The following is a 22,815-nucleotide window of genomic DNA, read 5'->3' as shown; positions in this document are numbered from 1 at the left end:
CAGGTATCATGGTTACCTGCACATGAATATGCTCCCATGTCAAAATGCGAAAATTGTTAAAGACCAGCACATGATATTGCTATGTCTCAGAATCAGCCAGCATGCATCCATACGTGTGTTTGTTTAACCACAGAAAAACTAGCAACTGTTTCAAGGGAGCTTTGTTTCTAAAACCTTAAAACCAGAATCAGCGTCTGATGTTCATTACATGAAAGAACTGTGCTAATGGGAAAATGGCTTCCCCATCTTCATTTCTCAAAAGACCATCCAAGAAGCCAACAGATAAAAATCTCACCAATCACTAAACTACTGGACCACCTTCCCTCCCCACAATTTATTTCCCAGCTTTTAGGATAAGGAGTCATGTATCTATAAAGTACACGAACACCCTATAATTTTACAAACAATGTTTGGACTCAGGTGTCTTCAGTCTGAAAAATGTTAAATCTGGAAAAAAATTATGAAATTGAGTAAGCTATTTTTAATGGAAAATATGCTGCATTCAGATGTCATTCTGGGATCATCAGTACTTATACAAAGGTACTTAATAATCAGAGCTAATTATAGCTTAGGATATAAATGGCAGTCATGCCTGTGTCTGGTGATAAACAGGATACAGTTCCTCCTTAGGTTCAGATTTCTGCCTGCGCAATCACAAAGGGAGCAGAGTAGTGCAGTCAGTGGCTTCTCTACAAGAAAGGGATCAGAATCTTAATGTAAAATAATTGCTACTGGTAACCTGTTTAAAGAGGAATGTAAATCCTTGGATTTTTTTTATGCTGGTGTCACACTGAAAAAGTAACCAGCTGAAGCTGGTTATCACCTATACAGCAAACCATAAAGGTAAAGGGTAAAGAGACCCCTGACCATTAGGTCCAGTCATGACCGACTCCGGGGTTGCGGCACTCATCTCATGTTATTGGCCAAGGAAGCCTGCGTACAGCTTCCAGGTCATGTGGCCAGCATGACAAAGCCGCTTCTGGCGAACCAGAGCAGCACATGGAAACACCGTTTACCTTCCCGCTGTAATGGTACCTATTTATCTACTTGCACTTTGAGGTGCTTTCGAACTGCTAGGTTGGCAGGAGCAGGGACCGAGCAACGGGAGCTCACCCTGTTGCGGGGATTCGAACTGCCAGCCTTTTGATCGGCAAGCCCTAGGCTCTGTGGTTTAACCCACAGCGCCACCTGAGGGAAACCATAGGTATTAGTAAACAATGCCATTTTAAAAAGCACAATTTATTTATTTTTACAACTACAGATTAACCATTTATCATAGTTAACAGTTAACAGACCTGTAAAATTTAATGCTGGCTAGTCAAGCAGCTTTAACAAATCAATTATAATTTTGATCTCAACCATGTATAGGTATAGATAAGCCATACCTAAATAAAAAATGGTTGTGGAAGAAAAGGGACAGCCTTGAGTGAGAAATTGTTTGGATTAAATTTAAAACAAAATTAAGCAGTAATATTGGATGTGGCATTTAAAACTAAAACTAAAACTAATCGAGGAATGGTGCCACTATGAGTAGCACAGCATTGAGCAATCAAGAATCTCTCTCGTGAGACTGTTACCATGACACTCAAAGGCACTTACTATGATCACAGACTATGAATATTCTGTCCTCTGATTGATAGTCTGTTGCTTTTCCCTTCATGTAAGCAAATGTGATGACAGTATTAAGCAATTACTACTAATGTCATCCAGCTGCTTCACTGCTCCCTGTGCAACAATATTTCTGAACTGTCAACAAAATAGCAAAGCTATAGGTGCATCTGTTGTTTTTCACAAGTCTATGTCCCAGGATGATCTAGCAGGGAAGAAGCTGGAGTTTCATCTCAGGTGATGCCCATTATTAAGGTTCCTCTCTCTTGGGTTATGTTTTGAGGTGCTTCAATAGATACTACCTTCTCCCTAGCGCTCCTTCCTAGGTTCAGAGAATGAACATTCACTGCAGCACCTCTCCTTCTGATTTATTCGTGAGTAGATCTGTTCTAGAGCAGGTGCCCCATGTGTGGTCCTTGAGCCTCTTTGAAATGGACATATCTATCACCTTGGTTGTTGCAAATCTATTTGTGATGAGCTACAGCCCTTCTTCACGCTTAATGGCAGGACATCCAGTCCAGTTACCATAATCTCCAGGTAGAAATGGGAATTGTGCCCTTTCTGGAAGCCGGGCATGCCACTGCCTGCCAGTGGAGATGAACCAAGGCTCTGACTCAGTAGAAGGCAGCTTCCAAGGTTCCACCTGAGCTGCTGTTTCAAGTGGTGAAGAGCTACCCTAACTTCCTGGAAGTTTGCCTTGCAGCTGAGCTGCTGCCCCAGCTTGCCTCTGTGAGTCCCTTAATTATGTCAGTGCAGTTGTGTGCATAAATATATTCTGCATGTGAAGAAACAGCAAAAGTTAAGAGAATGAGGAAGAAAACAAAATGTGCCTTTCCCTTTCACACACACTGCCAACTTGATCACGTTTGTCCAATGGCATAACACACATCAGAATGTTTCGTGGCAGCAATGTGAAGACTTGGTTAAGCAGTCCTGCATCCGACACCATGGGCTGCATTTAACTGGGTTTAGATCAGTGAGCTTCTCTAAATATCATGATTAAAACTACAGGCAAGCATCAGGGAATTTGCAACAGAGAACACATCGCTTTCCACAAACATCTTCCCCAGTTTGCAATCAATTTGACATGGCCAGAATGGTTTAGAATTTGCTGGCTTCAGTGTTTGGCAAAATGGTGCCTTGCCCCAAAAGCCAGAGACTGCCTTTAATTTAGAGTTCGATAGCCAGGAAATGTGAGAGCTTCCCTCTAGAGCTCTGCCTGCTAGTTTCTGATAACAGTTGCAGCAGCCCAGTAAAGGGTGTCATAGTTCTCTGATTCAAAGCTCTGCCCAGGCTTGAAAGCCTCTTTTGCATATTGGGCTTTGATCTCCCTGTTAGCCTGCCCTACTCCAAGCTCAATACATTATGGGTGATGCACAACTCTTCCAAGTGGGATACATCCTCAAATGAGTGGCAGGAGCTTCGGAAGCCCAGCCAATCTCCATGAAGGCAAAGGTCAGCCAGCAGAGTACTGAGCTTGGGGTGAACTGAAAGAGCAGCTGGACATAAGCATCATTCAGCTGGCTCCCCCATTCCTAGCTTAGGAAGGCTTGCTGCAAGGCAGGAGCACTCCAAGCCAGGATCTGTGCTTTTCCTCTCGACTACAGTTGGACTGCAATGACTAAGGCAGCATTATGGCTGCATTCTGTTTCTGGAATGTAAAACTACAGTGAGTCTCAGAGTTGTGCTCTTAAGGCTGCAAACTTAGTCATGCTGCCTAAGAATAAACACCCCTGAATACAGTGGGACTTATTTTTGGAGTAAATGTGTCTAGGACAACGGTGCTCTTAGTAAGGATGGAAGACAAATTTGATTCAGTTTGCATTTTAATGCAAACCTTCCTTGATCACATTTCCTAAAGAAGTATGTGAAATAAAACACTGCTTATCCATCAAAATCCACACTTCCCCAAATTTTCTAATGCAGTTCTTCAATCTGAAATGGTCACAAAAATGATTGATTGATTGATTATGCAATCTATATTCTCTATATTTAAACAAAACTCTAAGCAGTTTATAACATAGGTCATATATTAGTTAAGATAACATACAAAAATGCATTATATTGTGGGAAATAGATTGCAAAAATGTGTATATAAGGAGAAATATGCACCAAAATGCTAACAAAATTTCATTATTATTTTTAAAGAAAAAAATCCACATACTGGTAAAGAAATTGGAAAAATAAGAAACTGGGAGAAACCAAAATTGACAGATAGGCATTTGTTTACACCCATTCTCATTCACATACTTCTCATGGAAGAAGAAGAAGAAGAAGAAGAAGAAGAAGAAGAAGAAGAAGAAGAAGAAGAAGAAGAAGAAGAAGAAGAAGAAGAAGAAGAAGAAGAAGAAGAAGTAGTTTGTGAATTAAGCACTGCAGTTTACTGGTTTGAGTGTTGAGTTTTGAAACAGGAAATCCAGGTTCAAATCCTTGTTGGGTAAAAATGCTCACGCATGGTGTTGGATAAATCCCTGTGCTTCAGCCTGGCCATGAAGCTGAAGGCCCAGTGACACTTTGTGATAAATGCCTGGCTACTACTGAAGGAGAAGTAGCCTTTTGCCCAAGTTTAGTACTTTACATTTCTCCCTGTTAAAATTCATCTTGTTTGCTTTGGCCCAGTTGTCTAATCTGTTAAGGTAATTTTGAAGTGTGATCCTGTCCCCTGGGGTATTAGCCACCCCTCCCAATTTCGTGTCATCTGTAAACTTGCTCAGGATGCCCTCAAGCCCATCATCCAAGTCATTGATAAAGATGTTGAACAAGACTGGGCCCAAGACAGAACCCTGTGGCACCCCACTAGTCACTACTCTCCAGGATGAGGAGGAGCCATTGATGAGCACCCTTTGGGTTCGGTCAGTAAGCCAGTTACAAATCCACTGAATGGTAGCATTGTCTAGCCCACATTTTACCAGCTTCTTTACAAGAATATCATGGGGCACCTTGTCAAAGGCCTTGCTGAAATCAAGATAGATGAAGAGAATGCTGTGGATATAGCCTACCAGGCTTGTAATTCTGTCAAAAAATGTGATCAGATTAGTCTGACATGACCTATTTTTCAGGAACCCTGACTTTTAGTGACCACAGCGTTCCTTTCTAGGTGCTCACAGACCGTTTGCTTAATGATCTGCTCTAGAATTTTTCCTGGTATTGATGTCAGGCTGACTGGGCAGTAATTGTTTGGGTCCTCTCTTTCCCCCTTTTTGAAAATAGGGACAACATTTGCCCCACCCTCAAAGCTGCTTTTCTTAAAATAAAAAGACATAGGGCTCCATTGCATGCACTTGCCTGTACAAAATACTTAGCTTCATGATAGCTTTAAAGTGGGGCGGGGTGTGTGTGAGAGATTTTACCAGTGAAAAGCCATGACAATGTGGAGATTCTCTCTAGAGGGAGAAACACACAGAGAAAAAAATTCATCATTTTACAATCGCAAACTGGCACTAAAATAAAGTCTTCTCTGTTCCCTTTGTGAGATCTTTTCCTGATGTGAATTAGGTTACTGTTCCAGAAGTACAATGCGCTTTTAGACAGGTGCATTGTGAACAGCAAAAGGTTAGAAAAGTATCAGATTTCAGGAATGAAATTTGTGTATGTGACCTTCTTTGCAGTAGCAGCAGCAGTGTTCTGTTACAAGGTAGGTAATTCTCATACCCAGGAGAGAGGCACAAATCTAATAATGCATTTTGCATTTTATTCCATTTCCTCCCCTAAATATCATTTTGTTATTGTTGTATCACTAGGAGGCATGGATGTTTCACTATTATGATTCCAGGATTGCTTTTAAACACACCTTACTCCCCCCCCCACATTCTTTAAAAGCTCCTCAGTAATTCAGACCGTCTCCCTCTCTCTCTTTCTGAATGAAGTGGATCTCAGCATGAGCAGAAAAAGTTATGCTGTCATGTGCAATCCAGCAGTAGCTGAATCCACATCTACCGTGCCATAGCAGTGGTGCTCAGAGCATGTCATACAGTGGTTCCGCTCCTTCCTCCTAGGCCGTGTTCAGAAAGTGGTGATGGGGGAATGAGTGTTCAGACCCCTGGGCGCTCACTTGTGGGGTGCCTCAGGGTTCTGTCCTCTCCCCCATGCTTTTTAATATCTATATGAAGCCGCTGGGAGAGATCATCAGGGGGTTTGGGCTGGGTGTTCATCAGTATGCGGATGACACCCAACTCTATCTCTCTTTCAAATCAGAACCAGTGAAGGCAGTGAAGGTCCTGTGTGAGTGCCTGCAGGCGGTTGGAGGATGGATGGCAGCTAACAGATTGAGGTTGAATCCTGACAAGACAGAAGTACTGTTTGTGGGGGACAGGGGGCGGGCAGTTGTGGGGGACTACCTGGTCCTGAATGGGGTCACTGTGCCCCTGAAGGACCAGGTGTGCAGCCTGGGAGTCATTTTGGACTCACAGCTATCCATGGAGCCGCAGGTTAATTCTGTGTCCAGGGCGGCTGTCTATCAGCTCCATCTGGTACGCAGGCTGAGGCCCTACCTGCCCGCGGACTGTCTCACCAGAGTGGTGCATGCTCTAGTTATCTCCCGCTTGGACTACTCCAATGCGCTCTACGTGGGGCTACCTTTGAAGGTGACCCGGAAACTGCAATTAATCCAGAATGCGGCAGCTAGACTGGTGACTGGGAGCAGCTGCCAAGACCACATAACACCGGTCCTAAAAAGGTAAAGGGGCCCCTGACCATCAGGTCCAGTCGTGTCCGACTCTGGGGTTGCAGCGCTCATCTCGCTCTATAGGCCGAGGGAGCCAGCGTTTGTCCGCAGACAGCTTCCGGGTCATGTGGCCAGCATGACAAAGCTGCTTCTGGCGAACCAGAGCAGCACACGGAAACGCTGTTTACCTTCCTGCCGGAGCGGTCCCTATTTATCTACTTGCACTTTAATGTGCTTTCGAACTGCTAGGTGGGCAGGAGCTGGGACCAAGCAACGGGAGCTCACCCCGTTGCAGGGATTCGAACCGCCGACCTTCTGATCAGCAAGCCCTAGACTCTGTGATTAACCCACAGCGCCACCTGGGTCCCTAAGACATAATAATAATTTATTATTTATACCCCGCCCATCTGGCTGGGTTTCCCCGGCCACATAACACATTGGCTCCCAGTACGTTTCTGAGCACAATTCAAAGTGTTGGTGCTGACCTTTAAAGCCCTAAATGGCCTCGGTCCAGTATACCTGAAGGAGCGTCTCCACCCCCATTGTTCAGCCCGGACACTGAGGTCCAGCGCCGAGGGCCTTCTGGCAGTTCCCTCACTGCGAGAAGTAAAGCTACAGGGAACCAGGCAGAGGGACTTTTCGGTAGTGGCACCCGCCCTGTGGAACGCCCTCCCATCAGAGGTCAAGGAGATAAACAACTACCTGACATTTAGAAAACACATAAAGGCAGCCCTGTTTAGGGAAGTTTTTAATCTGTGATATTTTAATGTATTTTGGTATTTGCTGGAAGCCTCCTAGAGTGGTGGGGGAAACCCAGCCAGATGGGTGGGGTGTAAATAACAACAACAACAACAACAACAACAACAACAACAACAACAACAAGTTGAACATGGACTAAAGCAGGCATCCCCAAACTGCGGCCCTCCAGATGTTTTGGCCTACAACTCCCATGATCCCTAGCTAACAGGACCAGTGGTCAGGGATGATGGGAATTGTAGTCCAAAACATCTGGAGGGCTGAAGTTTGGGGATGCCTGGACTAAAGCAACCACAGTTTACATTTTAAAAAACCCTCACACAGAAATTGGGGCGCTGCACTTATTTATTCAGACCCCTTTGTGCATATGGCTCTTTGCTTCTTTGGGCAGGGGCACCAGAGCTGAATCTCCAAAGAGGCCGTCATTTGGGTTCCTCCAGACCTATGCCCTGAAGTCTGAAACCAATTGGACCACTGTTGACAATCTCAGTTGCATTTTGCGAACGTCAAAAAAATAAGATGTATACTCACCTCTGGCATGCACAAATGAATGCTGACAAACACATTTAGGTGATTGCCAAGCCCTTCGTCCCCCTCCCTTGGGTTTATTTCTGAGTTTTCGAACCTTCACAAAATGTATTCACGAGGGTATCCACACTCATGGATTCATAGCAACCAAGGTGGTCATAAATGGTAAACACACATGAGATCTACTCATGCTTCAAAACACATAGCCCTTAGAAAATTTTAGAGAAAAGCCCAGTGCTTTTAGAAGAAATTATTATACAGCTCTAAATCACCAGGTTTGATAAAGCATGCAATTAAAGAAGATTGCTTCTTACCAATGAAGCCAGGCTTGTAATTAAACTTTCAAACTGATTTGTTTATAAGTGGGTATGGCAGGCCAAGACCTCAGTCAGGGGTTGAACTGAATTTCAACAAAATAACAGAGCAGAGTGAAGGGGGATGGAAGATCTGCACGATGTTATCCCTAGGTTACAACTGGTGTAAATTCGCATAAGCCTAGTCAAAGGCAATGAAACTGTGGACAGAGCTGGTGTAGCACAATGGCTGGAAGTGTAACTGTATGCATGTTTACTAAGTTCCACGGTGTCCATTGGGGCTTCCTCCTTAGTAGATGCATTTAGAAATACTGCAATCCCAAATAGGAATTTAGGAGACGTTCGATTCAGTTCACATTTAAAGGTGAACCTACTTAATTTGCACTTTCTGAAACAGTACAAGAACTGAAACACAGCCATCCTTCAAAAATCACAGTTCTATGAATCTTGCAATTCAGTTCTCCAACCAGGTAATGTGTACATTTTTTTAAAAAAACAACCTCTAGGGTAATGCGTGCAAAAGCAAATATTGGTAAAAATAACATAGAAAAATGCCTTTTATTGTGGAATTTGTTCTGAAGTTGGGGGGAAGTGCATACTATCATGCTATTATGAGAAATTTGCACCAAAATGCTGGTGAATTTTCATGAGGATAACACACACACACACACACACACACACACACACACACACACACAAACTGATGTGGAATTGTTGAAAACTGGACTTAACACTGGAAAAATGAGAAACTGAGAGAACCCCAAAACTGATAGGCTTGCCCATCCCTAATCCCAAACACACTTCCTAGAGAGCAAACCCCACTGAACAGAGCGGGAACTAATTCCTGAGTAAACTAAGCAGAGAATTGTCTAGCAGGCAGGCAGGCAGGCAGGCAGGCAGGCAGGCAGGCAGGCAGGCAGGCAGGCAGGCAGGAAGGAAGGTCTAGCAGACTGTGGCTCAAATCACACTCAGTAGCTCATTTTAAGCATTGCTGCAGAGGCGGAACACTTTCCTCACAACAACACTGTACTTTTTATTATCCCCACATGGCAGAAGAAGGTGGCAGCAGAAAGGCTGAGAGATTGTAGCTTTCTGAGGCCGCCTCATGAGCTTGACCAAGAGTGATAGTCATACCAAAGGTTTCTTGATTCAGATCCCACTGCCCTTAACCACAACCTTCTGGAAATGCTGCAAAGATTAATGAGACAACACACATGAGTTGCTTTGAAACATAAGGGAGACAAACGCCCTCTCACCAACATAGAAATGTTAAGTACAGTATTCTTGTGCAGATTTATACAAGAAGAAAGTATTATTCATTAAGTACCTGAATTCTACAAATGCTATTGGCGGAGGTTGTTGTTGCGACTACTCTATAGTAACGACGCTCCACATTCTTGTCTTTAGACAGTTTTATTTAGTGCAGTCTATTTACAGTGAAATGAGTGTGTAGAACATGTCTGCTCAGTCCGAGGCAGAATCCGGGAATGGACCGCCCCTCGTCTTCTTCCAGCATAAGAGTCTCGGGACGGCAAACCTTCTTCCCCGCCTTCTCCTGCGTAATTCCGGAACCGGAGGGAAAAAGGTTCTACGCTCCATGTTTTCCTTCTCCCCCCTTTCCCCCTCTCTTTCTTCCTCCCTCATGTGTATCAGGGGCTCTTCTGTGTTGCCGGAGGCCTGCATCCCTCTTCCTCCTTCCTCACTGGACTCCTCCCCCTCCCCGCTGGCATTGCTGCTATTGGAGGAACTGCTCTTGATGATGGGAGGGGGATCTCTGTATTCTCTTCCCCTTACAGCTATATTCTGTTCAAAATGTTCAGAAATAGTCATGAACACTGCTCAGTACTAGAGCAGAAGCCTCCAGTGTCGTCGGAGTCATCACAGCTTCTGGTTTCTGTATAATATTGTTCTTCCTGCCAACATGAATGAGATATTGGTTGCATTCTCTTTCAAGAGCATCCAGAGTACTTGCCCATTATATGATAGAATGGGCAATGATAATATAACTTAACCTGAAACCTTCCGATATAGGGTGGTATAGAAATTAAACAAACAAACAAAAAAAAACCCAAATAATAAACTGGATACATCAGGGGAGACACCAAATTGTGCATAGCCTGCATCTAGCCTTCCCACAGAATTGTGGAATTGGAAGGGGCCCAAGGGTCATCTAGTCCAACCCCCTAAAGCATCCATGACAGATGGCCATCCAACCTCTGCTTAAAACCCCTGTGTTTGGCCAAGGACTTGGCTTAGTCCTAAAAGAAGTAGCTGGCAGGCAGCAGTGGCGCCACACACTTAGCCTCTCAGTAGCAGCATTGGCTGTGAGTCCCGTGGAGGAATGGTCAGATCTGGAGAATGGGGTGGGAGAAGCTCAGAGGATGGGCACTGGAAGACCTTGGGGAGGGTCCCAGTGGTTTTCAGGTCACCAATTATTGGCAACAGGAGGTGTCTGATCCTGGGGGGTGGCCCAGTGGTTTAATAAAAGCAAGCCAGGAAGGGCTGGACGATGGGCTCTGCGGGGTGGTGAATGCTTCTCTCTGTGAGGAGCATTCCCAGACCCTCTGAAAGAGGCGGTCATTAAACTGCTTCTTAAAAAAACATCTTTAGACCCGGCCAGTATGGCCAACTACCGCCCAGTTTCAAATTTTCCATTCTTGGGCAAGGTTATTGAGCGGGTGGTTGCTGAACAACTCCAGGCATGCCTGGAGGATGTGGACCATTTGGATCCCTTCCAATCGGGATTAAGGCCTCACCATGGGCCTGAAACTGCCTTGGTCGCGCTGGTTGATGATCCCCGGGAGGCTAGGGACAAAGGTGAGAGCTGTTTCCTAGTTCTGCTGGATCTCTCAGCAGCCTTTGATACAATTGATCATAACATCCTTCTGGACCATCTAGAGGACACTAGATGGGGCACTGTTATACCGGTACAGTGGTTCCGTTCCTTCCTTCTGGGCCGTGTCCAGAAAGTGGTTTTGGGGGATGAGTGTTCAGACCCCTGGGTCATCACTTGTGGGGTGCCTCAGGGTTCTGTCCTCTCCCCCATGCTTTTTAACATCTACATGCAGCCGTTGGGAGAGATCATCAAGGGGTTTGGGCTGGGTGTCCATCAATATGCGGATGATACCAAGCTCTACCTCTCTTTGAAATCGGAACCAGTGAAGGCAGTGAAGGTCTGTGTGAGTGCCTGGATTATAATAAATTATTATTTTTATTATTATTACTTATGATGTAAAATATTTTCTCCTAGGTATTGCTAAATTATGCAAAGCAATGTTCCCTGATATGATCCATTTTTATGTTATTTTCACTAATAGATGCATTCTTATGCAGATTTTACTCTATTGCATGAATTTCTGTGCAAATTACTTGGCTGGAGAACTACATTGCAAAATTAAGAAAAGTGCAAATTTTTAAGGGCAGTTGTGTTTCACAAAGTGCAAAGTAGGTAAGGTCAAGGTACCCCTGACCATTAGGTCCAGTTGCGGACGACTCTGGGGTTGCGGCATTCATCTCGCATTATTGGCCAAGGAAGCCGGCGTCCAGCTTCCAGGTCATGTGGCCAACATGACAAAGCCGCTTCTGGCGAACCAGAGCAGCACACGGAAATGCCGTTTACCCTTCCCGCCAGAGCGGTACCTATTTATCTACTTGCACTGTGTGCTTTCGAACTGCTAGGTTGGAAGGGATACGGGTGGAGCTGTGGGTTAAACCACAGAGCCTAGGGCTTGCCGATCAGAAGGTTGGCGGTTCGAATCCCTGCGACGGGGTGAGCATAGTAGGAAGATTCATCTAAATCAAATTTCTCCCCACATCTCTAATCTTCACACAGGCCATGCCGAGCTCTTTAGAGGAGATTCAAACTACAAAGACAGCAAGCACACACTGTAGAAGGCTAAGAGATTCCTTGAAAAAAGGGTTCTCAGCAACAAACAGTAACATGGGATTTACAGGTTTTAATCCTAGGACCTATAAATAAACTGATAATGGTAATAAGATTTGGTAATACAAAACAGCTCCCTTTAGAGGTTTATGTGCTGTATCTAAACATTACAAATGGTTTTTATTGAGCTCCTCTGCTCAACTCGTTGGTACACAACACTAAAAACTCATTCTCTGTGGGTGCAGTGATTAGTGCATGTAATGATAATTAATTTCCATTTACAGTCAGGGAGCATTTGTGGGGAGAGAAGAAAAGTCCATTTGAAAGTTCTTTCAGCCCTTTGAGATGGTCCAGAAGGAGACGGCAGCTTTGAAGGACAAAGCAAACAAACAAAAAACAGCACAATGCAAAAAAGAAAGGAAGAACAGAGAACCACCAAGCAACACTCCCCTCCAAAAAAAAAACCTTTCTGTTTTTCTCAAAGAAGATGAGGGAGGAAGCACTGGGCCAGCTCATTTTGCATGCTTTTAAGCCAGGTGCTCATTGCAAATTCAGCAGCAAGTCTAAGAGCAAAGAAGCTGGAATTCTCCTGCTGCCAGCAGTATTTGCTGATGGCAAAGCATTGGGGATTAAGAGGTGCTGTGAGAGGCCAGGGATTATAAAACAAATTTTTAAAAGGCAGAATTTTCAAGGGAAATAAACTAATTACCATTTATGTGTCACTTTTCTTTCTCTCTCTTCTACGCAGGCTTGCTTTTACTCCTCCAAGCCTGCAGTGCGAGGGGTGTATGTTATAACAATACTGGAGGGAGCATTGTCTATGTGGAGACCTGCAGCGGGCAAAGCAGGTGAGGAGAGAACACACCCAAGTTTACAGACTGACTGGTATGTGGCAAATTGACAGGAATTGCCAAGGAATTTTACCCTTGGCACTTATTTAAAAATCAGATTGGCACTGATTTGTGATGAAGGGAGAGCCTATGCTTGAACAAGATCTACAAAGATGGCATGAGAAGAATAAAGAAATGTCTAGTTGCTCACAAGACAAAATATAGAAAACACTCTAACACACTTTTATTGCATAACTTTGAGGAAGCATAGGTGGTCCTGCAGGTCCTCAGAGCTTAAGACACGTAAGACAAATCTCCATCTTGGGGTGTGTCTCAAGGCACCAACCATGGCAGCTTCAACCCCAGCAAACGCATGCAACACATAGCTGCCAAGTCTCCTGTTTTCCCCGGGAAACCCCCATTTTTCCAGCTGTTCCTAGCTGAAAAAACGGATTTTTTTGTTTTCCCCCGGTTTAGTCTGGCGCGGCAGCCATTTTGGAACTGGGCAAAGCAGCATCAAAAGTCACTTCTGAGCATGCTCCACCCAGTTCCAAAATGGCGGCAGCGCTACTTCCGGTCTGCTATTTCCGGCCCAGTCCCTTATTTCTCTGACAGCAACTTGGCAGGTATGATGCAACGTCCTCTTCCACCTTGTTCTGTAAGGAGTCTAATCACTGGCATTGTCTTTCATTGATGGGTGACATTGCTCTTTTCGCCTCCCCTTAAATTCCTTGGAGATTTTGTTGGGGAAAGAACCTCCACATCTTCTCAAATTTCACTGTAGGAGAAGTTTCAGTGTCAACTCTAACTCAGCATAAGCTTTCATTTTTGTGCCTCCTTTGAAACAGCTGCTGTTACAGTGTTACAGTGTCCGGGGCTCCAACCCTAGGATACGACTCCTCAGGTAGGAAGCAGGAGGCGACAAGGAAGGAAGGCAGCCCCATTCTTCCTCTCAATGCTGCAAATGGACCTTGCAAAGCAAGAAGACAACCAAGGAGGTTTGAATGGCTGGTGTGCTGCCAAGAATGGCAAACGTTGCAAACCATGCTTCTCAGGACCCCGGATTCCTTGGGGATGATCAAGAGAAGGACACACAGCTTACTTTGAAAGGCATGTCCAGTTCTGGTCCTGTAGAGGAGCCCACAGAGCAAAATGGCAGGCATGCCAGTGGGCACAGCACCAAGGAGAGTTCCCAGTGGCCAACAAGGCCTGGATGTAAACAGAGGAATTTTCAGACTCCGTTTCAAGTCCATGTCCACGTTGCACACAGTTAAGGCAGACTTCTCTACTGAAGCTGCGGCAAAGGCAGGGTGAATCAGAAAATGTCGCTGCCTTCCTGCATACTGGCAATGCATGTTTGGAACATTTTTTCTGCTGGGTCAAGAATCCAACCCCCCCCCCCCCATACACACCAATATTATTATTATTTAGCCATGCAGACCCCAACCATTGTTTGACTTGGCATGTATATTGCTTTTACTCACAAATGGCTCGTTTCTCCTGTTTGAAAGCATATCAAACTAATGCAGACCTGAACACTTTTTGTGTATTGCATGCACTTTAGCAGCAAAACCAATAACTTAATTGCCCTGCGGATGGTGCAGACAGCCATCCCTTTTATTCCCTCACAATCACATTCTTAAACCTGATGCCTGTTTGAGCATTTATCTGAACAACCGATATGCAGCTTGCGCCTCGGAAGCAGAAAAGCACATATATTTGTGCCCCCCCCCTGGTTCCTGCAGTTGGAACACAATGGCAGCCCCACACAAGTCACGTGCGACTGAGGAAGTGCCATGGGTCAGTGGCAGCCATGGATCCCTTGCGATATGGACCAAGAGCAGGGCTAGCTCAAGACTTTTTGACTCCTTAGGCAAACCCCAAAATGGTGGGGAATGGAAATCTACCTTAGGAACAAGGGGGAGAATCAAATCAGCCTTACCCAATGGTTGAGGTGGGAATCAAAGGCCGTGGTGGGAGCAGGGGCTGCTCTGAATCACACCGGGTAGGTGCAGACCCAAGGAGATCCAGGAGAGGGCAGCCATTTCCTTCTTAGGCCTCCTTTTTACCAAGAGGCTGCTGTAGAGGTGGCACAGGGGGGCGGAGGCTGCAGAGGACATGGCAGATCTGGCCTCCAAGGAGGGCGAAACAGCTATGGCTGTCACTGCAGCAACAACAGTGGGCAATGCATTCCTTGCAGGCAGATCTGCTGCCCCTGTGGATCCTGCTGCCTGAGACAGTTGCATCACCTTGCCTTGTGGGTGGGCCGGCCCTTCCCAAGAGGCACAGAACTACAGCGTCCCACTGAACAATGGAACAGTAACACAGTATTGATTTGCATCCCAGTTACATTTGATTATCCCCAAACCAGGCATTTTCACTTTACTGACTTATCGGTTTGTACAATCCTTATCTACCAATCTGAAAAAGGTTACCGCAATGTTGATGGAGCCTTCTGTTTAACTACTTCATTTTCCACATGGCAGCCCATCGCACCACCCCATCCTGCCACTTCTCCTTAACCTCATACATATTTATGTGCCAATTATGAAGATCCTAAGGTACAAATGCATTAAGGGCCCATGATTTAATGTGCTTAAGACTATTACATGGTATAATGCAATTACTGTTTGATGTGCAATTTACCTCCACACTTTATTTCACAACTGTCACCATGTTTATTAAGTAGCCACAACATGAGAAGACAGTGAGGCAAGCACTGGCCAAACAAATTACTGGTCTGCTTCTGAAATATGTTCTTTGTGAAATAACACATATAAAGAAATCAGCAGAAAACAAGGGGCCTATTTGTCCCAGCTTATAATCAAGGAAGTGCCAGGCCTCAAGGCTGGATGAAAGCCTTATTATACACCAAATGAATAATAAAAGTTAAGTGAACTCCTGCTCGCAAGCTGATAGATATAATACAAAAGGGAAAATGAATGAGGAGGGAAAAGGAAAGCAGGCTTCACAGCAGCGGCTCCTTCACGGGCTGACAGATGAGGTTGGACGGACTCCCCTTTTGCCACAATTAGCTTCCTGAACTGGCCACGTGACTCTTTGGCCTGGCCAGTGACAGGGGGAAGGGCATGGCTCCCTCCATCTCCCCCAAGGACAACGAGCACCTAGAGAAGAGTGGCTAATTTACATCCGTTTATATAATTCATCCTATCTGCATCCCATTCTTCTCCATAATGGGTGGTGGAATACACAGGGTTATCCAATTTGATCCTCACAACCCCCTGCGAGACCATGGCTGGCTCCAGATTACACAACCAAGTTCATGGCTTTGGACTCCCAGCTGGACCAGTCCAACTGTGGTCACATTCTCTCTCAGCGCCTGCTTGCTGGGGCTGGCAGGGCAGAAGGAAGACCAGCACTTGGTGGAGCTACAGACAGAGGGACTCCCTGTCTGGTGGTAAGTGAGAAAACTGACATGCACAGTGGATCACTCAGAATAGAATCATAGAATCGTAGAGTTGGAAGAGACCACAAGGGCCATCTAGTCCAACCCCCCTGCCGAGCAGGAAACACCATCAAAGCATTCTTGACATATGTCTGTCAAGCCTCTGCTTAAAGACCTCCAAAGAAGGAGACTCCACCACACTCCTTGGTAGCAAATTCCACTGCCAAACAGCTCTTACTGTCAGGAAGTTCTTCCTAATGTTTAGGTGGAATTTTCTTTCTTGTAGTTTGAATCCATTGCTCCGTGTCCGCTTCTCTGGAGCAGCAGAAAACAACCTTTCTCCCTCCTCTATATGACATCCTTTTATATATTTGAACATGGCTATCATATCACCCCTTAACCTTCTCTTCTCCAGGCTAAACATACCCAGCTCCCTAAGCCGTTCCTCATAAGGCATCGTTTCCAGGCCTTTGACCATTTTGGTTGCCCTCTTCTGGACATGTTCCAGCTTGTCGGTATCCTTCTTGAACTGTGGTGCCCAGAACTGGACACAGTACTCCAGGTGAGGTCTGACCAGAGCAGAATACAGTGGTACTATTACTTCCCTTGATCTAGATGCTATACTCCTATTGATGCATCTTCTTCAATCACATGATCCAATCACATGACTCATCTTCATCAATCACATGATCCAGGACTGAACTTTGACACTGAAAGATGGCATGGGAGCTCAAGGGCTGTGAAGATTAATCCCAGCTCTTGGTGTGCATGCACACAAAAGCTTATACCAAGAACAAACTTAGTTGGTCTCTAAGATGCTACTGGACTACACACACACAAACAAACACATTGTGTCAGACCAACATGGCTACCTACCTGAACCTAATACAAGACAGATCAACAACTTTAAGAGTATTTCTTCACACAACCCAGTTACTGAAAACATGGTAATACAGCAGTACCTCAATTTGAGAACAGTCCGGTTTAAGAACAATTTGGTTTACAAACTCCGCAAAACCGGAAATAGTGTCCCGGTTTGAGAACTTTACCTCAGTCTACGAACGGAATCCGAACGGTGGAAGGGCACCGGCGGCAGGAGGCCTCATTAGGGAATGCACGCCTCGGTTTAAGAACGGTTTTGGTTTAAGAACGGACTTCCGGAATGGATTAAGTTGATAAACAGAGGTACTACTGTAGTTAGTTAGCCACAAGAATTAACAGATTTTTTTGCATAAACCATGCTCACCATTCCCTTTCATTCTAGAATAATCAGGCTTCTGATTTTAATCAGAAACAATGCTTTTTCTCAATCACACAAACTGTACAAACAATGGAATGATCCAGATGAGTAATTTAACTCAGATACATTTCAGTGACCTTGATTTTTTAAAACAAAGAAAGCCCAACATGGGCCCAGGGTTGCAATCCAGCGTCCCAGTAACCCCTGCTAAAGCCACCAGTGCAGAGTGACTAAGCCCAAAATAGAAAGGATTGCAGGTGGTCAAATGAGTGATTTTTAAAGACACTTATTATTACAACATTTGCTTTTGCCACCTACAGCAGCCCAGGACTGTATTACACTGTCAACATGAAATGGGAAATGTCCCCCAACTCAATTTCACCTTTTCTAATGCACTAGCAGGGAAATACATTAGCCACAATGTTTCATAGAATCATAGAGTTGGAAGAGACCACAAGGGCCATCCAGTCCAACCCCCTGCCAAGCAGGAAACACCATCAAAGCATTCTTGACATATCCTCTGCTTAAAGACCTCCAAAGAAGGAGACTCCACCACACTCCTTGGTAGCAAATTCCACTGCTGAACAGCTCTTACTGTCAAAAAGTTCTTCCTAATGTTTAGGTTTCATTTTTGGTTACATGATTTGCATTGGGTTTTCATGAAATGCAAGCATTTGCTTTTGCCATCTGCTAAGTACTTTGAAAAGAACGCAAATTAGTTTAAAAATATACATTATACTCACTCCCCATATGGTTCCACAGAAAGAAATGTCAGCTTTCCATTCTCCTCCCTTAATTTTGATCCCATTTATTTGTACAAGTGCAAAGTGACTGCCAAGTATAATATCATCATCATGGTTATTATATAGTATTTGCCTAGGTTTTTTAAAAGTACACAGTGCTTTACAAACTGCTTTGCATTCAGCCTCACAACAACAACACTATCAGGCACATTGATGTTTTCCTGCTCCACAAAAAAATGGAATGTAATTTTTTAGAAACAGGTAGAAATGCCTCCAAGATTCTGGTGGCTTTTGGGCAGTACAAATTCAATGGGTTCCCTTGGCCCGTGGGAGATGGGTGCTCAGGTAATTCAAATGGACCGTTTTCCTCATGTTGCTCAAACATTCTGGGGTGCTCTGTGCAAAGAGCAATTGTGGCAGTGCTTTGGAAGGTCACTAAGCCTTTGAGGGTCTTGTGCCCTCCCCATCACTTCTGACAGAGTCCTGGGTAGAGGTTTCAACAGACCTCCATGGCATGGCGTTTCTGGGTTGGTTCTGTAAGATACCATCTGCTTTTCCTATGTAGGTATCAGCATATCCTCACATTTCATTAAATAACTTGATCAATGGAACATAACGCCTGTCCACTTTTGATTCCTATTCCACTTAACTGTCCATTTTGTGGGCCCAGAGAATATTTATTATTAAAGGACACCCCAGCCCCAATATCATACTTACAGCAAATAGTAATTGTGATGTTAACCAGATGGCAAATCAGTATCATGCTAGTTTGCCTCAGGCAACCATTTCAAGGAAATGGACAAATGAGCACGCAGTGGAACTATCACCAACACTATTAAAATGTTGTCCATAGAGAACAGTAAATTGAGAATACTGGCAATTTTTTAATAAAACGAAAAACACAGTCACAATGGTGGTGGAAAAACATTGCCCTATTACCGGTAAGATTGTTTCAAAAGATATAATTGTCCCATGTTCTCCCTCCTCCATAACATTCTTTGTCATTTTCTCAACCACGATTACTACATCAAGCCTAGCTTCCTAAAAGCCTCCAGCAACACAGCCTGTTATTGAAGAATAGAAATAATGTGTACTTGCAAAACAAAACAAAACAAAAATCAATCAATTTTAGTCCCAAGCTTTTAGACAACAGTGACCAGACTTAAAATCAAAACTGAAACACCCACACACTGTTTTCCTAATCACCAGACTATGTTGTGGTAAGAAAGTATAACATTATATCATCCATATAATGCTTTGTAATTAAATTGACTATAAAAGCAACATGAAAAGAGTTGGCTTGTTGGCACCTGTTTGAAAAAGACCAAATAGTAAAGGGTGTGGATTGCGGTTTCCATAGTTTCCTTTAGAGGATCAATTCACTGCTGTGCTACTTTGCTTCCTATCAGATTCTATTAGGATAAGTGATTGGTGAATCACCCACTCAGAAAAACAATATTTTATTCATGGTTGCATGTCTATATTAATAGCTTGGGGTATTATCTTTTTAAATTGCTGTTCCAGTGTTGTTGACGCTACTGTAATTAACATTTATTTAATGCCAGCAGTCATAACAACCGTGGTAACAACAGCGGTGTGCCCTGTACAGACAGGACTTTATTTGTGCAATAGGTCACTCCTGACAGAGGTTTCTCAATGGCTGAGGACAGTGCTGGAGCACATGAAATAAAAATAGCTCAAGTTCCCCAGGTGCAGAGTGCATTTCCGATGTCACTGAGATACTAGAGTCTCTGCACACATCAGAGATTGGGCAGAAGCATTTCAATTCTAGAGGGAGGCATTTCAGGTGAACTTGGGGCCCAGCATCTCTTTCTTCTAGGAATTAAGCGTCTTCCCCACAGGCATTTGTGTCTATGTTCATTCAGTGGCCTTGAACCATACCAGGCTCATTGTGCTGCACTTCCTCAATAACCGGCAATATTTGACCCAATTTTTATTTGTTGCATTAGTTTTTCCTTTCCTATCTTTATCTACAGCTGTCCTGTTCTCACATTCTTCCCCTCTCTCATCCTCCTTTCCCACTCTCTCTCATTCCCTCTCAAAAGGGCGTTTGTGAAACCTACATATATGGGTTGCAACAACCCACCACTTGATCACCAAAGAGGTATATGTATCAGACTGCATCCCCTCCAAGTGTCCCGATTTTCCAGCGAAAGTCCCAGAATGACAGAAGCCATCCTGTTTTGTGATTTGGTCCTGGAATGTCCCTGTTTCCCCCACCAGCTCTGCTGCTGCTGAGCTCAGGAAGGAGGGGGAGCCGGTGCTTGTCCTGAGCGATGAGGATGGAGGTGGCAGCAGAGAGGGAGAATCCTGTTACCTCTCCATTACCACCGCTGCCAACCTCCTCCCCTGGGGAGCTCATAGCTAAATGAGGGGGCAGGATATGTGTAGTTTGGGGATGAGGAGGGAGCCTAATGGCTAAGGGAAATCAAGCGACATGAGATGGCTCAGGAAACACTGTTCCTGATAAACCGATCTTAGGGAGAGACATGATGTAGTTTGGAGGCAGAGTAATTTCAGAAAGAGCTATTGTTTGATACAGTTCACTAAAGACAGCTAAAACCAGCCTCTCCTCCCTCGGCTCTCTTCTAGGGTGTTTCTGTTTTCAGTCTGCTGACTATGGAAACTGATGGGAGTGAAGTCTTAGGAATGGCTTGAACACGTGGTCAACTCCATGGGCATCTACACACTGCCTGGTTTCTGAGACCAGAGTCCACGTGGCTCTTCCCAAAAAGCTGAATGTGCTAAGACAAGTCAACAATCCTATTGAACTGCATGCAATCCATGAGAAACAAAATAAATGTAGCATATAAAAGACACACACAGCTTCAAATGTGTGAGCACTAGTGAAATGTCTGCACTGTGAACAGAAGGACCTGTGTCTTGCAGGAGCACCTGGGGCAAGTTCTGTCTGGTGCTGACTCTGTTCCCCATAGCAGGCCACTGGCACGTCTGGGAGAACTCCAGCAGAGACACTAAGAATAAACCCGACTCCAACCCTCATAGCACACATACACACACACACTTCTGTTTCTTGGTCCCATTAACTGTGACAAAGAGGACTATTCAAGGTGGCTCTCTCTCCCGTGTACGCACACACATAATGTACATATAATGGGCCCATGCTGGGGTTTTGTTGAGGTGCGTGTGCATTGATGTTCCCATTCCCCAAAGCAGCTCAGCCCTTGCCTCTTAGAAGGCTGGGTTCAAGTCTTGCCTCTACCATTGTGTGGTTCATTGTGTGGCTTTGAAGCAGTCATTATCGCTTAGTCTCAAGTCACTTCCAACAGGGACAGCAATGCCCTCTCTCACAGCATTCCTATAAAGCACATTATAAAGCATTAAACAAACAAAAAATGACACCGACTAGTATTAGTCCACCTTTTTTAGATCAGTCACTCAACAAACTTTGTGAGAGGCATGTGAACATGACTAGTGGACCACCAGCACTCACTTTCACCTCAGCAAAATGCCACCACGAGTTGTAAATGTAAAGTCAAGATTAACACAAACTTCACTTCTATGGCATTCTCTCACTGCGTTAAAAGAAATCAATGAGCCGTTTTCTAGCATAAAACTCAAAGGACAAACAAACCCCGCTTCAAGCATGTCCTCCTTCACCCTTTACAGTCTCCCATAGCAAATTTGGTCTCTTTCACCCAAAAATGCTTTTGCAGTAGATAGAAGTAAACAAAAGCCATGTCGATTCCTTGCCTGACTGCAATTCTGCTGTCTGAAAAAATGCTGTTCCTCCGCAAATAGCAGTAATAGTAAGAATCATGATAAGCCGCACAGCCCCCAGCATGATGCGCAGGGACCCTTTTCAACTGAACAGCTCCCCGGGTGCGCACAGTCCCTGCTTCCCACACAACACAATGAAAAGCATCCCGGCAGGAAACCCACAGGAAAAGTGTCAGCGGCTGAGGAGAAATCCTTTACAAAGGAATCCCTCTGAAGCAGAGGAAGAGAAAAATGAGGGGTTTCTCCGTACAGCTATCTGGCTGTCCTCCTCTAAATCAAAAGTACAGACAGATTCACAATAGACAAAAACTGAGGCATCTCTTCCACACACTTCCTCTCCCTGGGAAAGCATTGAAATGTATCTCCTTACCTTGGTTCTCATGGGAGACAGAAGCCCTTCCATTTTGCTTTCTTCCTCATGCCAATCCTCTTTCCTCCAACTTAGTTTCTCTCTTTTTCTTCTTCAAGTATCCCATATGATGAATGAAACCATGTCCAAACCCAGCAGCGACTTCCCCTCAGAGAAGCTGAGGCGGCGGCAGCAGCAGCAGCAGCAGCAGACCTGCCTGCCTTCAACTCCTCCTCACTCTGTGCTGTGAGGAACACGGGGCCAGAGAAGCCGCCTTCTCCCTCCCTCCCTCCCTCCCTCCCTCTGTGCATAATGTGCCTGCAGCTACGTACTATAGTCACTGACAAATGCTCCTTCTACTACGTAATGCGTTCAGCAACAGGAGATCTGAAGCAAACCGGAGGGATCAGGTCACGCAGGACAAGTGGAAGCCATGGGCTTGTCCCTGAGCATCTGTGGCCAGCGGAGAGCAGCCCTGCCCTTCCTATCAACTGGATTCAAAGGAAAGGGAAAGGAAAAGGGAAATCCTGATTGTCAGAACTCATGAGTACTGTACTGTAGTAAGTTCCCTGGGCACTTTGGATCTGTTTTTGCCTTAAATCTGAACACTGCTTAAATCTGAACACTGCCTTCAATTCAAGAACACAGGTAACACTCAACATATGGAGGGTTAGGTATACAATGGGAGGACTGAACTAAGAATGAATAAATCTGTGAGTTTCAGTTTCTCTTA

At 44.7% G+C, this 22,815-nt stretch overlaps 1 protein-coding gene and 1 long non-coding RNA gene across 2 annotated transcripts in view; both read right to left on the bottom strand.

The window, feature by feature from the left end:
* Positions 1–22,330, bottom strand: part of FRMD4A (FERM domain containing 4A) — a 346,110-nt gene extending 323,780 nt beyond the window's left edge. The window contains exon 1 of the mRNA XM_035127381.3: positions 22,104–22,330. Within this exon, the coding sequence (XP_034983272.1) occupies positions 22,104–22,136 (33 nt within the window). The 5' untranslated portion in view covers positions 22,137–22,330. The remainder of the gene's footprint in view (positions 1–22,103) is intronic.
* Positions 9,267–12,542, bottom strand: LOC148684517 (uncharacterized). The gene is made up of 2 exons (XR_015945899.1): positions 12,462–12,542; positions 9,267–9,782 (listed from the first exon to the last, which is right to left on the bottom strand). It is a non-coding gene; the product is annotated as an uncharacterized LOC148684517 (long non-coding RNA).
* Positions 22,331–22,815: the final 485 nt, after the last annotated feature.

This window comes from Zootoca vivipara, chromosome 9 (genome assembly GCF_965207765.1).
Source record: "Zootoca vivipara chromosome 9, rZooViv2.hap1.1, whole genome shotgun sequence".
In the NCBI taxonomy this organism is placed as follows: Eukaryota; Metazoa; Chordata; class Lepidosauria; order Squamata; family Lacertidae; genus Zootoca; species Zootoca vivipara.
This window is presented reverse-complemented; position numbering and strand designations above follow the sequence as displayed.